The sequence below is a fragment of the Apostichopus japonicus genome, chromosome 22, assembly GCF_037975245.1.
Source record: "Apostichopus japonicus isolate 1M-3 chromosome 22, ASM3797524v1, whole genome shotgun sequence".
NCBI classification, from domain to species: Eukaryota; Metazoa; Echinodermata; class Holothuroidea; order Aspidochirotida; family Stichopodidae; genus Apostichopus; species Apostichopus japonicus.
In genome coordinates, this window is record NC_092582.1 from 4,645,574 (window position 1) to 4,662,893 (window position 17,320).

At 36.2% G+C, this 17,320-nt stretch overlaps 2 protein-coding genes across 2 annotated transcripts in view; one reads left to right on the forward strand and one right to left on the reverse strand.

The window, feature by feature from the left end:
- Window positions 1-2,448: 2,448 nt before the first annotated feature.
- Window positions 2,449-14,525, forward strand: LOC139963358 (uncharacterized). Its single transcript, XM_071964027.1, has 4 exons — window positions 2,449-2,688; window positions 4,700-4,861; window positions 6,171-6,275; window positions 7,713-14,525. The coding sequence occupies exons 1-4, from the start codon at window positions 2,599-2,601 to the stop codon at window positions 8,076-8,078; spliced, it is 723 nt and encodes a 240-aa protein (XP_071820128.1). The 5' UTR covers window positions 2,449-2,598; the 3' UTR covers window positions 8,079-14,525.
- LOC139963357 (cholesterol 7-desaturase nvd-like) overlaps window positions 9,974-17,320 on the reverse strand; it is a 34,684-nt gene continuing 27,337 nt past the window's right edge. Inside the window, exon 7 of the mRNA XM_071964026.1 lies at window positions 9,974-15,904. Coding sequence (XP_071820127.1) covers window positions 15,740-15,904 — 165 coding nt within the window. The 3' untranslated portion in view covers window positions 9,974-15,739. The remainder of the gene's footprint in view (window positions 15,905-17,320) is intronic.

The window sequence follows — 17,320 nt, forward strand, 5'->3', positions numbered from 1 at the left end:
GCGGCAGCAAACTTGCTATTACTAATCGTAGGGCCTGCACTGTTTGTCAATGTTAGAGAAAACATTGAATAGGTAGAATAAAATTATCAAAGGAACATTAAAGGGTGCGAAGACTCGCGCACAAAGAAACTTCTCATGCCGGTAATGTGACCTACTTTCGAATGAGGTGTACCAGAAGTGTTAGCCACCACCATCGATCCCAGAAAATACACACACAGCTTGCTACCGTCGGTAATTAGACACTAGTGTACAGTCAATACATACAGCTACGGTCAATACCCAAAACACAGTTCTAGATAAAAAGATGACAAGGTATCACGTTTCATCACTGTCTGCATTTTGTAGCGACAAGAAGAATACTTCACTTGCACTGTGTGTGTATTTTCTGGGATCGATGCTGGTGTCTAATACTTCTGTTACACCTCATTCGAAACTAGGTAAGATTTCTTTCTGCGCGAGCCTTTACACCCTTTAAATTAGTAAATGTTGGTAAAGGAGCTTCAGTTAGTTGTTGATAGGGGTCACGTAAGTTGGCTTTAAAAAATAAAACACAATAGTGAAAATATATCTATAGCGAAAATGACTGTTTGCACATCAGAAGAATTATAAGGAGCACACGTATTTTTTATGTTTCCTTAAATAAAGTTCTAATTCTACTACTCAAGAAAGTATATTACATGCCAACCTGACGAGTAGTACCCCTGTAACAAATCTTACGCAGTACAGGTAGGACCCTTGCAACGTAATCTGTGAAATGATCAGGTCACACATCCGGATTCTATGCATGCTAAGTTCTTCAATACCGCCCTCATTTTCTCGTGGTCAACACTTCATACAGTAGTTCTGATATTTTCAAGCATGGGTATTTTATACAGTATTTCAGTGGTATTTTGCTTACCCAATTTCATTTATTCATTGGTTAAATTATGTTTACTCCATTCTACATCAATGGACGCCGCATAGTACCACATTGTAGGGGGGGGGGGGAATTGACAAAGTGTATGTGTCACAGTGTGTATGTGTGTGGGGGGGGGAGGGAGGGCTGGCTATTGTAAACCCCTTGTCACTATATTTTAGGCAGTGTGCAAGCCACAAAGTTATCTCAATATTTTCAAACATAACGGATCTTCTTTCCATCTGTACCACATATGCCAGTATCGATTGTTGTTCAAAAAAACAAGGCACACTTGATTTTTTTTTTTTTTTTTGGTCTTAATATAATATTCCGAAAACCGGGGCTCTCTTATTTTTACAGTTTACAAGAAAGGGGAAAATTGTTAATAAACAAAATGACACATTTTACTCCCCCGAGAATGGAAAGATACTTTTGTTACCAAGAAATGGGCACTTGTAAAAATGAGGACACTTTAAGATTTTGCTCGAAACTAGGATGGCGCGTGCTCCTTGACCCCTCCCCTCCTCTCCTCCCCTTCTCCCTTGATCCCTCGACACTGATAAAAAATATGTAGTTATACGTATTAAAACTGATATGTTAATTTCCTACCGTATTCATACCATCGTACAACAAGAAGATTACATTAATATCACAATAGACACTTCTCGTAGGATATGGACATACATCCTTTAAGAATATTCTTCACATTCGGGAAAAAAGAGCTAGCATGACCTAATGTAATGCTTGTTTTAGCATATTATTCTTTACCATCACTCATTTGTTCTGCCTTAATGTGAAAGAGAATAATTTTAAGCACAGATGGTGTGAAAATAAGCCAAGGATGATTGAAGGTGATGTAAACCATTTAAGAAATTCTTTTGGGTAAATGTTGATAATGTTCCGAGCAGGCCGGGCAGACGAAAGGGTTGGGGTTCATAGGCTATGTGCTAAACGTGCTCTTCCAGCTCAAAATCTAAACAGCCGTGGTATGGAAATTAACAAGTGCCATGACAGGCCAAGACCTCAGCTATCATGTGGTGGTTATGATATGCCAGTTGCAACGTATCTATGCTTTGGCGGGCCTTATAAAGTGACGAGTTTAGTGCGTACGTCAATGGAACGATTGACTGTAGTACGTAGGCCTACACCAGTGAGGGTCACGTGAATCGCATATTCAACACCCCTCATCACTGATGAACTCGACGAATTAAATTTGCAGAAAAGAAATCGATATATCTTTTCCTTCAATGTTCTGTAGGCACCACTGCAACGTACGTAACATCTAAACAATACAATATAAAATGGTGATCCGTCCATTATTCACTAGCCCCCCTTTGCAGTCAATAAGAAAGAACAGAACAAAGGGGTGGGCCTCCGAGGGACGTATGCAGGGATCGATCTCGGAACAAAACCATTCGATTCCCGTCCATTCATCTCATGGAACATTTACAAAACATATATTTGGGTACCATAGAAACGATCTAACCTTTCTATTGATTTTCTTATTCTTGTATTACCGTATCCCGTGGGCCCATGTTCTCTCCTGGGTTTTGATTAACCTTTTCCGTGTGGTGCGAGGTTGTTGTTCTTTTTTACTTCGGACCCTTGTTGGTGATATACTCAACCGTTTGGGCTTAAAATAAGCGAGCCTTCTTATTCTTGAAAAATTAAACGGATTATTTTTGGAAATTTTGGTTTTCATCATGAAGTCTGTTGTCTTACTGATGGCCCTTCTGGGTATGGTGTTATCACAAAAATCGTTTCCTGAAGAGACGAATCCCAAGAATCATAAGGTATGAGCGTCATTTGTCGAAGGCTAGATTTTATGTAACCAATGCCGATGGTGTTGAAAAAAATGAAGCATAACTTGCCTAATAGTATTTTATTCCATAGATTTTGATTTAATATTAAGAATACAATGTACACATAAAATTGACCAAGTTCAAGTCCCATTATGCATTCTATCTCGACGTTCTAAGCCATCTTTTTTTTAAGTACTATTGCGTAGTTATAATCACACAATCCCGAAATTCTATGTAACTTTTTGACCAACATTTTGGACTTGATTCACATATAGATCGAGCGAATGAAAATTTCAAACCCAAACTTAGAAGTCTCCCGTTCTTTGTTATTGTTTTGGTCAAGATGAAAACATTAATCGGACGCATGCTTGTTTCTCGACCAAATAATACAACAAAGAACTGGACACTCCCTTTGTTTTTTATTTGGATTTTTTCATTCGTTCGTTCGATCTCTGCTGATTGACCAATTTTTGAGCTCATGGCTTAAAGCTTTCAGCTGAGCTATGGCGATCGTGCGATTCTGCGAAATTCTGTCACTTTTTGCCATTTTTCATTCCCTATCTGGAATCTCGTCAGTGGTTTATGTAAGTTAAATTTGCATACATGCGATCATATCTTATAAATCTGAAGGTCAATTGAGGTCGCGAGAGGTCATTTTCTGAAAACGTCAAATATGCTACTCCTCCCAGAGCGTTTAATTGTTCAAATTTTGCTGAAATGTTGTGATAATAACGTTTGAATGGTGTGAACCAATGTTGCTCAGGAAATATATTTTTGTCTTCACGTCAGGGCTCAAAACAGGACCGTCTGTAGAGTTTTCAATTATGATGAAATGCAGGCCACAGATCATAATGCGATGATCATGAAATATGTATTTCAATTTGTTAGTATTCATGACCAGGAGGCGTTTTGGTGTGGAGTAGCAAAATGTCTTCTATTTTAATATTCCCGTCATTTTGGGAAATAATTCCACCCGTGGGAGACTAGAGCAAGTCAAATAGTTACTTGTTATTCAAGTGGCCTATCCAGTTCGATGTCATTCTCTGTAAAAGGACTACTTGGCAGATTAGCAATTTTTAACTTTTCCACAGTTTGTGTATGCACTACGACGTGTGAGTATGGCCTTTATTGTTGGAGCCGACTCCGACTTCTGCTCTTTAACGTTTCTCTGTGGTACGTCGACTGTAAAAGACGACAAAAGTCGTTCTATAATTGCATGGGTGCAATTTTCGTCAGCAATTTTGGGTCAGCACTATTCAAACGTCATACTCACAACATTTTAGCCGAGGGACGGTACTATTTTTTTTAACGTTTTCGTTCTATTATTGCATGAATGAAAACTATGGAGTGTATATATACTGTTGGTTCTATATTTTTTTGCAATGGGGCCTAGTTTATCCGTAGTAATAACTACAACGATCTATTGCATAAAATAAGTTCGTGAAAGTTTTTGCCACTTCGAAGGAAGTTTCCCGGCATACGACAATATCGGGACATTTTTCATTGAATAACATATAAACAATATAGTGTGTAATTGTGCAAGTCACCCAAATATTAAATAATGTTAGTTAAGTCATGATACCCACCATTCAATGCAGTTTATTCTTAATTGACGTTATGCCATTAAAAGTGCCTTCAGCTGTGATTCTACAGCCAATAGCGAATGTTAATTTACGGTATTACTGTTACGGTACCTTTGACGTTCATAACGTTCTGTAGTATTTTACTGAACGGGCAATGAACGTTAACGAACGATGAATGCACATGCTAACTAACGTTTCCCGTTATTTTAGCCTTGAAAACTATTAATTTGTACAAACGGCGTGCCATATTAATTAATATTACCTCAAAATTTCATTATCCCCTTTAATATATATAGTTTGAAACGATGTTGCTCTCGTCATGCATTATGATTACAATATTGACAATACCTACGTTAAAATAGGGCCTATATTTACATATTAACAGCATTTCCCCATTTCTTTTCCTTTCCTTTTCAAAGGTGATGTCTCCTGTGGAGGGTGAAGCTCATGGTAAGAACGGTCATCCCACTGACGTTACCACAGCTTATGAAAGATTCATTCAACTGGCAGCGGAAGTCAATGCTGATGATAGTCTCGAACCAGAGGAAAAGAAGCGTAGGCTTGGTGCCATTCATGAACAGGTTAGAGTTATGAATAATTCATGAGCAAACATTAAACATTTTTATGCGATTCTTTTATTTTGCATAAGTCCTTAATATGCATGAACACCAGATATACGCTTGTTTCCCCGTCCAGTAATTAATGTATACGTTCCGTAATAGCGAGGTTAAATGGTTCCATCTTGACTTGGTGTGAAAATGCTGTGATCCACATGATAGTTAAAGTCTGCTGTATAGACTCCATGCAACTATAGCATGCTATCATGGAAACGTTTCTTGAGATTACGTAATCCGGACCTGCCGTGGTCGTAAAGTGACCTCTTTTTACAAATTAGTCTGCAACGCTTGCCACATATTTTTTCTTGTATGAGGGTCTTTGTGTGAACGCTGTATGATTAACTACACTGTAGACATGAACATATTTCCACATAGTGTTTACACAAAGAGCCTAATGGTGTTAAGAAGCTATGCAGGCTAATTGTAGAGCCTGAGGTCGATTTACGACCGTGGCAGGTCAATTACGTAATCACAAAATCAAGATCACCAGTACTGGCCCCAGATAAGAGTCTGCTAAAAATGCTAGACGTTTTCAAAGTACTTTTTTTTCTGAAATTATGTGATTCTTCTAAATTATTAGACAGTCAAATGCCACGGTCAGACAGAATGGCTTTGAGGGTCATATAGTAAATTGCTTGTGGAAGATGTTGGCATAATTTGCCCTTTATTTGCATTTCTAGCACATTTATTGCCAATGACCATTTCAGGTCATCACTCCACACGTTGTGCGTTGATTGCTAGAAACTAATCAGTCTCGAAATTCAATGAGTCGCAAGCATTCGTGTTGAGGAATTCCATCGCTGTGTTTGTTCATGCTTTTAAACGAGATACCGGACATTGTGTAACTCTATTTCTCAGGCTTTGATTATGAGCTTCAAAGAGCTTCGATGTTCCAAATCTTTCACAGAAAACGCCGAAATTTGTGCTTAAATGTCCGATTTCAATCTTTGTGACCATTTGAACACTATCTAGCAATTTTGTATCACTCTATTGTCTTTTTTAATGTCACTTAATAAAACTAGGAAGCGTCATTTAACGAGTCCAGAATTCTCTATCACAATTCATTCGTGTGTTTTATTTGGATTCGCCTATGTTATCTCTAATGTGAGTAGTTTACTAACATCCCTTTCTACGTTTTGAATACATTCGAAACATTACAATTTAATTAAGTAAAAAAAAATAGTTAATTTAGAAGCATGCGTTTTCCGTAACATTATTTCATGTATATCTATTAGATGCTTCTTCTAATTTATTTCGTTGTTTTTTTTCTTAGCTTACCAAGCTGATACACAGTGTAACTGGCGTACCCAAAGACCTCATTGGCAACAAACTCCCACATCCTGAAGCCGAGGCCCTGCGTCAGGAATTTCTCAAAGAGGTAATGTATGTCGGCGCTTCGAGCTTTCATTTTAATACGCAACAAAGATGCCTTGCTGTGACACGTGCTAATGCAAAATACCGTGAGCAAAATATGTAGAGTAACACTGGACAATGAGTACACCCACTAAGACGATTATTCAATCCTCTTTTTACATGAATTATTTTCTCGAAAACCTTGTAAAGCGTTTTCAGATAGGCAATCCTTTCGGCTTATATGGTTTTATTAGATTACAGGCCCACAATGTTATAACTAAATTTTATATGTTATATTATGTTATGATGTTTAACAAGACAAATAAGGCGCGTACAGGCAACTTGGACGTTTTGTGGTGACCTACGCCTAGTAAAAGCCCAAATGACTTACACACTAAATCACATAAGTAATGTGGTCTCTAAATCTATACAAAGAAGTTTTCACTAGCTAAACGCTATACCCATCACTGGATAGCTGACAAGTTGGCCTTTCATGGCACGACCAGTTTTCCGTATCATGACGGTGAAGGTTTTTTTTTGCTATGAGAGCCCGAAGGGGTCTAAAGTTGCCTCAATTGACCCATATTTGCACCCACACGTGGTTCCATTCATGCTCTTCAACATTAAGCCACACAATAAAACAGATCCTGATTGATAACATATCAAAAAATATGTTCTCCTCCTGTACGTTGGCACTTTTATGAGATATAGGAGAACACTTTGGGCGGATTGATATAGACTTTAATAGGAGTATGCCACCTTTGTAGGCTAAATCCATTTGGCGAGTGCTTGCATAAGTGAAAGGGACTTGAGTTGAGAGAGGATCAGTCGTTCGGTTGTTTGGTATTTCGTGACTAGGTTCTTTCCTGGGTGACCTTTCTTAAAAAAAAGTATGCATACGTGAAAGTGGGGCCAATGTGGGTGGAGAATTTAGCTGGTGTCGGTAACTCATTTCTGAGGCAGCACGGTACTGTAACTAACACGGGTCTATCGTGGTGCACTTATTCCCCATGTTTACTTTGAAAGGGGGAGGGGACTTCACTCAACCAAATCAAAGTTCCTATGATGTTTACACGACCAATTCGAATGAATAACAGGGAGAGGTCTTGGGGAGGTGGGGAATCAGTGTCAGGTTGACGTTACCTATACAAACGTAGCTTCAGTAAGGAACCTAGATAAAAGCACGCTAAGAAAAGAGAAAAAACTATGAAAGAGTAGCCAAATAGTTCTGACAACAAGATGAGCATAATCGTACTATGTAACGAACACTTAATCGACAATGCAGTCTTTATCGCGGTGGTGAGGATTGTGGTGACGGAGTTCTCTCGTTAGCTTAACCAAACGTAACCAACCTCCCCGCCTACTCTGTTCTGGGTTATGCCTCAAGTTAGTACGAGATCATCCATTCTAGATATCATAATGTAAATTTACACAAATTTGATTTCTTATTCGATTCATGCAGGTGGACAACGCTTTGAAATCGACCTCAATGAGCACTGAGGAGAGGAAATCAGCCATCGGTGTTGCACGGACACAATTCAGACAATCGCTGGATGAAGCGAAGGGCGCCTCCAAAGAAGGAGCTAAACATCAAACGCACAAACAGATGCAGAAGACTTTACAGTCCCGCGCACGCGCAGATGTCATGTCGAAGATGAAACACATCATGAATGACGCAAGCCTGACACAAGAAGACAGGAAGGAGCAGTTCAACCAAGAGATGAAGAAAGAAATTCATCGTCTGCAGCAACAATTTCGGAGACAAGATGGCGCTCAGCCCTCCACCGCAGGTCACCACAAAAAAACCAAGCCTGTCAGCAAGAAGTAAATTCGGCCTCCATTTTGCGCCAGTTGTAAATACTTTAGAGTACGTTTAGATTACACCTTTAGAGAGTTGAAGCACGTAGGACCTACTACTATGCTTAAAGCTCTGCTCCGTTTGATTTAAATTAATAAAAGTGTCTTTCATACCGGCATCACATATAAGGGGTCACATGATACATTATAACTTCATAATTGTTGAACATCATTCGACGAGATGAAAACGTGAGAGGGATGTATATGGTTCCATTGAAACTTTTAAATACCCCTTCAAACCCAACGCGACCCAACCTCTCACCGACCCTACCCCCCCCCCCCCCCACACCCACCCCCTCGAACCCACACATTTTGATACAATAATATAATGATGAAGGCACATACTGTAGCTTCCAAACATTTTAAAGAATCACTTTAATGGGATACAAGTGACCCGGTCGTCCTTGTCCGCGGACAAGATCTGTTCTTAATCAATTGGATCCTTTGAGGAAAATCATAACTTGTGTATCTGACGCCAACCTGGAGAGTTAGTAAAAGTTATACAAAAGTTAACAAACTGACAAAGTTAAAAGAATAGCCCAAACAGGAGTCCTGAAATCAGGTTTGAATAACTTAACATAAATAATTTAAAAGCATCCAGTTGAAAGTTGTGTTCGTAACAATTTTTTGGGGGGAGATTTAGATTACTAAAGTTGTCCTAGTTGGTACCAAAGTGAACTACGGAAAACACCAGATGTGAAAAACTGACGCGTTATTTCATGTTTAGATTATATCTTCCTCTTTGACATAACAGAAAATAAATTTATCACTGAATTATCATTTTAAGTTAAATTTGTATATGATTTGCTGAGTATACTGCTGTGTCAAAGAATTAGACTTCATATATTAATGCTGTCATCTGTGTATCAAACAGGGGGAGCACAACCATTTGTTCTTGAAAGTGATATTAATTTTCTATTTATTGATATTTATCTTTTTATGATATTTATCTTCCATTTACACCATTTCTGCAGATGATTCACCTTCTACGATGTTACAAATTATAGATCAAGTGACCTAATTAGATAAATAAATACAAGTTGTCTTTTTTTTCTCTGTATGTGTATATTCCTTATTGTTACATCAGTAACAGGATTTCTCTCCTTAAATTTGCTTATAGTTTGCTTATATACGCTAAAAGAAAATTGCTAAACATTTACCTAAGTACCTTCATGTAGGTCGTAAGCATCCATATTATTCCTGGGCATCGAGGGATGTAAAATTAAACAAGATGGCACAATAATTAACATGTTTTGAGGCTCCTAGTAAATGCCTGTGGTTTCACTTTAGGTAAACAATAGTTCACATTTTTGAATGTTTTTTTTTGGGGGGGGGGCGTGTAGGAATGAAGAGGGGAAGATTATGAACTCTAAAAAAGTTAACACTTTTATTTTCTGACAGTTCTACATCCTTATGGCAAGTTGAATTAAATCCTCGTTTACCACAGAACTAGTTCTTTGTTCTACTAAGTATTTCAACCTGCTCCAAATGCCGCTATATAAATCAACTATACCATTGTAATGCACCCCCCCCTCCCCCCATTCATACCTAACATGATGTTTTTGGTGTTGGTGGTTTCTGGTTGTCACTTGAGGTATAATGTGCAATGAAGTTTCACCCAGCCATCATTGTTACATTACACCAAACTTTGTCCTGTTCCATTCCATAAACGTCAAGCTTTCAGTTCTTTCTGCGGTGCATCTTGCTACTGGATTCACAAACACTCACTTTCTTCTGACATACATGCATATTTATGCAAATTTCCTCATGCAGATTTATGCAAATTTAAATAAATATGCTTCCCTGGACAAGGAACTAATAAAATATAAATACTGGAACAAAATTACAAAAAGGAACATCCACGGGTAGTTTAATCTCTGTTTATTTTCATATTCCTAAATTGTACATGCAACATGATTTGCAAATCACACACTAACACTATCAAGCAAAAAAAAGAAGAAGTAATTCAACTTAATATATGATAGAAGAAATAAGGCCGAAAAGTTATCAATTTAAGTAACAAATCAAAAGTATGTTGAGTCAGAAGAAACCAGACAATATAACAATAACTAAAGTTTGCTTCCAGATGACCTTAGAGAATAGTCAAATTCCTTTGTTTTGATTTTCTGCTCCCAAGTCCTTTTATCTGTTCTAATGATGGAAATACTTTGTAGTGAAGATTAAACCAGCTGTATAACTCTTGGTAAAGTTTGGATAGATTTGTAACCGGAAAAATATGAAGAGCTTTTGTAACAATTGAAACCCTCTCCTACATTTTGCGAACAAATTTTGGTTAATGAGGGAGTAATTTGTTAATATGATCATTAACAATATTTTGTCACTAAGTACTAATAACTATACTAACTTCAGTGGTGAAGCCATGGGGGACCAGAGGGGGAGAGGGAGGGGTGGGCTAGGCCTCCATAACATCCATCTGCCCCTATGCAAAAAGATTTTAGAATGTTTTTATTTTAGAAATAGGTTTTGCCTGCCCCGAATACAACCCCCCTCCCCCCCCCCCAATAAAAAAAAAGGTCTAATTACACCCCTAACTAGATTTGCTCTTTGCCCAGAGTACAGGTAATGACACCCAAATACTAGTATGACTACAGACTAGTCTTGCCTTAACCACCCCAACAATGGCATGCAGGTTAACTTCACAACATAATGCATTCCTTTTAAATTTATTGACTAATCCTTAAAAATCAATACATCAATACATTCCTTTACCCTATTGATGATGTCATAGCGTTATTGTCCTTGGCGACCAAGAGAAGGGGATAAAGATAGCTGTTAGCCAAATCGACCATTCATCAATGACAGCAAATAACAGCAGTGTTCATTAAAAGGATAGTCCAGCACAAAAAAAACAACAGCATTTTGTTGTTGTCAGTGTGCAACTATGGCATCACACCTGCTTGCTTCAAGTTCACTTTTTGGTAAAAATTGTGATGACTTCAACTATCAATATCTCCAGATCACAACAAAGGAATTGCATGAAAATTTCACCAGGAGGCTGATACAGTAAACTTTCTTCTTTCCTTAATTAAATATATATATATATATATTCTCTTGAATATTCTTTGAAACTAACAAAGGTACCCAAGGAACCAATGCAAATTGATATCACACCTGTTGTTGCTTCAAGTTCACGTTTATTCGGTACAAACAGTGTCAATTTTCAGCAATCATTATCTCCAAGACACTATGTAAGAATTGAGGACAAATATCACCTGGACTCTCAGAATATGATTGTCTTTAACATTAATCACCAATTAACTCCCATTTACATTAAACAAACAAGACCTTCCTGTTTAAAATTTGCTTCATGAACAATTGCTGTCAGAATTAGACAATGAATTTGAACAGTTTCATAAAAATTGCTTATTCTTACAGTAAAGAAAATGTTAAGGTTATCAGGAAAAAAAATTCCAGAAGTTTTTAGAACAATCTTGAAACATTAAAACAAAAAACTGTTACCATGTCGACTGATAAACCTTTCTAACCCATCACACCTTCTCTCTGACAAGAAAAACAAAACACTAAATGATACAGTTTCAGATGTAACAGTCACAGCATTGTAAAAACTTGTTTATACTCTAATTTAAAATCAGCTTATGAGCATTTAAAATTAAAATCAATAAAATATATTTCAAAAGTAATTATATAATACACTGTATATAGTTGTTCACTGTCTAATGGCTTTCTTATCCAATTGCATACTACACCAAACTTATTTATCTCAAATACTACTGAAAAGAAACTTATTTCACAATGACAGCTTGATGATGACAGTAACAGAATTATGAAAATGAATGAAACAGATATAAAAACAAGAAAATGTGCATCTATGTCAAAATTGACTTCTACAAAGGAGGGGAACTTGATCAATCATCTTAAATATGAAGAGAGTTAAATAGTCAATTATAATCGTTTCATAAATATGAAAATGAGATCTCCACCACTTTATATTTAATATAACCTGAGCATTATTATACAAGCTGCTTTTACATCATAGTTGCACTAACAAAGCCCGGGAAGGGGAAGGGCAGGAGTCACTTTCTGTTCAAAACCTCAACAGTTGGCTGCCAACCTGAATCACCCCCACCCCCACCCTCCCCTCTATTTGCTCCTACTGAATATTTTGAAGCTGGAACACCAATGAATAGCTGAATCTGTGGCGTAAATCACATGCCCTACACCAGAGGGTATTTTTTATGATTGAAAATGTAGATGTAAGAAGGTGAACTTTATCTTTAGTAGTATTTATCAGAATCTCACGCAACATTTGACTTGTTCCCCATGACAACATACAATACAATCTTCTCTGCTCTTTGTAATACTTTTATGACAGAGGTACCTCATTTGCATATACCATTTGGGACAAGAATTGTTGATATGAATTAGTAAGGCTGAATACTAGCTAAGGGGAACTGATGGGAGGGGCTGGGGATGTGGGATGGGGTAAGACTAAATATTCATGCGAAACATTGCACTAATTAATGGAGTGAATCAAATCTGATGGAAAAGATAACATATTTATGTAACCATTGTAACTAAAACCTAACCAACTATATTTCAATTTGAATGCTAAAATATAACAATCTACAAGAAATGGATGGAACATAATTCAGTTAAAATTTTTCTTTTAAATCATAATTTCTATATTACATTAGTTCTATCTGAAGATGAAAGACTACAGCAGATAAATTAATTTTTTGGAAAATTTCTTACTCTGAATTTGCATGATAGAAAATATTAATATAATTAGCAAAAAGTCTATCATGAAATAACTATATTACATAATCACACTATTGGAATGACAAGGTACTAACACTTTGAGAAAAAAAGATTTACAATTTCAAAATTTTAAAAAATAAAAGCATTTTTATGACTATTTTCCAAATGAAATTTGATTGAAAAAAATATCAACTTCTAATACTCCTCGCTTAATCTACAAGACGCTTGTTTACACTTTTCATAACAGGTGTAAAAAATAACTTTTCATTTGGATTGCCAGAATTCATTAAAAGTGCACCATGTATTGAAATCAAATAAAATTTCTGAAATTTTAACATGTATAACAAGATGCTCCTACTGTACTTGACTTTCAAGAAAACCATATTTGCACTATTATCCACAAGTTGTATGAATTACAACATAACAATATTAGGAAATCTTATTACAAGGATGTAAGAAACATGAGCTTAGATCATTAATAAAAAAATTATGCATAAAAAAAAGGGCAGGTGCTTTGTCATTTTGCAAGATTGAAAAAAAAATTCCAAATAAAGATTTATCGCCTTAATCTGAACGTGAAATGAATTAAAATAAATTGCATGTATGCCTATTTCATGAATCATGGTGCGTTTAAAGTAAATTTTCTTTCCAAATTGATGTATAGTCCAAATTAGCATCCCCCCCCCCCCCCCCGTACTTAAATTAGGTGATCAAGAAAGGTTCAATTCCATAAGAAATAACTGTCCTGCAATCATGATGAAAATAAAATGAAGATTGAAGTTGCTGTTTTTGTATCCAAACTATAATAAAACAAATATAACTATAAAATAATAAATAAAACTTCCACTGGAAGTAAGGGATCAAATACTTCACTTGAAGCAATAACAGTAATCAATAATCAATTTTTTTCATATTATCTTCACGAGAAAAAAACACAAACAGTGAAGTGGAGCAAACCAAAAGAAAGATATTAATAAGATTAAGGATAAAAAACCACTAAATATTAGTGTAAATAAAACTATGATGATGTTAATGCCAAATAACAACCAAAGAGTTTAAATGATTGTTATACTTCTTGACAAAGAAACTGGTAATTGATTTTGCATTATTAAAGAAAAAGATGGGGGAAAAAAGAAAAACAATTATGAAATATAATGAGAAGGCACACAAAAGAATTAATTAAATAATATGAAGTTGGACTATTAAACCAAACAAATTAGTCAACACCCCAAGAGTTACTGGTTTCGAAGGTTACCAAATTTAGAGGTTGTTGTGTGTGTATTAACTACTCCTATGCCTTATGTACCTTTTGTGAGGGAATTAAACACATTATTATATTCCAACAGAAGGTTGCAAATTTAAGTAAATCTAGCAGGCAACGGAATAATTTTATTCATGAAATGCATTAACACATCTGCAGTATTAATTTTTGTCAGAGAGGTAGCTATTTACATATATTATATCAAAACCGTGTTCAGAAAATGAATTTTCATTTTGAGTGTCATTATGGGAATGTTGCTATAGAATAATTTGCATGATATTTAACTCTTTACAGGTTCACAACATATGTTTCATCTTTTACTTTACAAAAACGACAATTTTTTTGATTGAAAAGTCTGGATCAATCACTAGTGGTTGCATTAGAGGAGGTGGGGAGGGAGAGGGGTAGGGGCGGGGGGGTGGAAAGAGCGGGAGAGGAGATTTTCAATGTCAAATAAATGTTGCAATTTGATTCCAAATTACTCCAAATAAATTGTGATTACAACTAAAGATAAATGACTTTAGTTACTGGGACGATACTTGCAATTTCATTACAGTTTTGCTATCAGAACTTCATCCAAAATGGTTAATATTTTACACAAATTTTAAAATTTCAACGATGAATTTTGCATAATTAATCGCAATGAATACTTGTTGCACAATATACTACCATGTCATCTCAATCTTGGTGAATTGGGTCAACAAATTAACATATTTCTTCAACCCTAAATGGAAATTACATTGCAGAGAAAATCAATTTGAGGAAATATTTATCAGTTTTTTTCACTCATCATTTACTACTTATCAAAGTTAACAGAATATAATATCATTTTTGCTGTCACTTAAATACTAATTTAGTATTATTCTGCTTCTAAATCCCATGATTTTTCCTTCAAGTACTCTATGCATAGGTTATATAATACTCCTCACAGTGTATTTATCTCTATTAATTCTAAAGGATAGTTTAGTATTTTAGTTTCATTGTATGCTGTCATATTTTATTGCTTTTGTCTTTAATTTCTGAATTTTAATGTTTTTTTAATAATTATTGTTAAGTTATTTATTTCTGTGATTCTTAGGATGCAATATTTTTAGATTGTATTATTTTTAAGCTGTAATACTTTTTAAGTTGTATTTTTTATGCGTTTCTGTGAAGCTGCTTTGAGATCATTCTTTTGATGTAAAGCGCTATATAAGAATAAATTATTATTATTAAAGGATGGGTTACATTTTCAAAAAGGCATCAGTCATTCAATTTCTTTGCTTTTCATCTTTTAAGGTTTGGTAGAATAAATTAATGATTACAAGAGGATAAATTCATCTTTTCAGGATGTAGATGGTATGTTAACAGTGTTTTTGTTTTTGTTTGTCCATCTTAATACATGGGAGCACCCTGTCATCCTTTAAAGAGAGTTAACTATTAAGCTTTACGTCTATCACTAAAAGCTGATAAACATGTCAAAGAATTGCAACTAAACCCAGAAGTATTTGTAAGTTTGGCTTCCTTTTACAAATGGTTAGGACTTCAGAAGACTTCATCCTAAACTAATCAATGTTTGAAATGGTTAGAATATTCAACCAGCTGCCTTGATCTTCTTCTAATGACACTCTATATGGAGTAGAGTGTGCACATCACCAATCCAAACCGTCTTTCTTCTTGAACTGAAATCGAGGGCTATTTTCTGAGTAAAACTGAGAGTACCATCTGCGATGTTTACCCACCAAATGGTCTTCCTTCGTCAGCATAGGTTTGGCTTCGTACGTCTTGTGGTTCCACACCATGAGGTCTCGTTCAAACTAGGAAGGTATGACAGAGAGAGTAAACACTTTAGGTAAGCTGATGAGATCAAAGAGAGGGAACATTTCTACGAGAGCAAGGTGAGTTTGCAATCCAGCAAAGAAGAGAGTTTATTTACAGAGATGGATGAACCAAACGGAATGAACTCATATGGAAATCTACGCAATTTAGAGAAGGGCAATTCAATGACAACAATGCATCCGAAGGGATTGTTAGAGGGGATTAGGATATGGGCATACAAATGAAAAGTGAGGTGTACTGGGGGGGGGGGGGGAGAGGAGAGGGATTGTAGAGGGGAATAGAAGATGGGCATACAAATTAAAATTTAGGTCTATTGGGGAGGGAGGGGGAGATGGGGGGAGGAGGCTTTTAGAGGGGATTAAGGATATGGGCATACAAATTGAATTAGGTCTACTGGGGAGGGAGGGGGAGATGGGGGGGGCTTGTAGAGGGGATTAGGATATGGGCATAACAATTAAAAGTGAGGTCGATTGGGGAGGGGGGAGATGGATTGTAGAGTGGAATAGGAGATAGGCATACAAATTAAAAGTGAGGTCAATTGAGGAGATGGGGAGGTGGGGGGGGGGGAGTGAGATAGGGAGAGGGATTGTAGAGTGGAATAGGAGATGGGGCATACAAATTAAAAGTGAGGTTTATTGTGGAGGAGGACGTGGGGATGGGTAGAGAGGTAACACAACAGGTAGGGAGATATGTGCATCAGATGACTGAAAACAGGTTAGTGAGGAGTGCAGTACAGTTTATAGGTGAGTATCTGCTTTGAACCTATAAAAGCAACTCACTGGAGTTACCCCTAATATTGTCTGTCATTTCAAAGACATGACAACCCCACCCCCTCACATCTCTGCATATGTACTAAAATACTCCTAGCCTATTAATGGTTAAGTTTAGCTCTGTACCCACAATGACACATTTTCAGACCACTTCCTCTTCCATCCAAATCTGTCATTTTTGATGACCAACAACCACATTTTAGATGGTTGCTATGATTTTTTTTGCTGCATACAACTAGTCTAATTCCAGTTGCTATCTATTTCAAGCACTTTTAAAGAACCCTTTAGAAGTTTCTATACTTTTCTTACATCTATTTTCACTCGTCTTTGTCTCTTTCCTTTTACAGGAATCTCTTCGAGTTTAAACAGAATCTTGTGGTCGCAGAGTGAAAGCTACTTAACTTTGTAACATTATATTTTCATTGTAAGGTTTCTTGGAAGTTTACAAACCTTTACATGATGACCTCTGACCTGCTTCAAGAGATCCGTATATTAACTGTCAATTTCATATCCTAACATCAGTTAAAGGTTCTCTAAGTTTAAACCACTTCCTTTCTTTAATCATCCTGTTTATTATAATACTTGATATGCTGATATGTTTTGAGCCTGGCGCGTAGCGAGGAA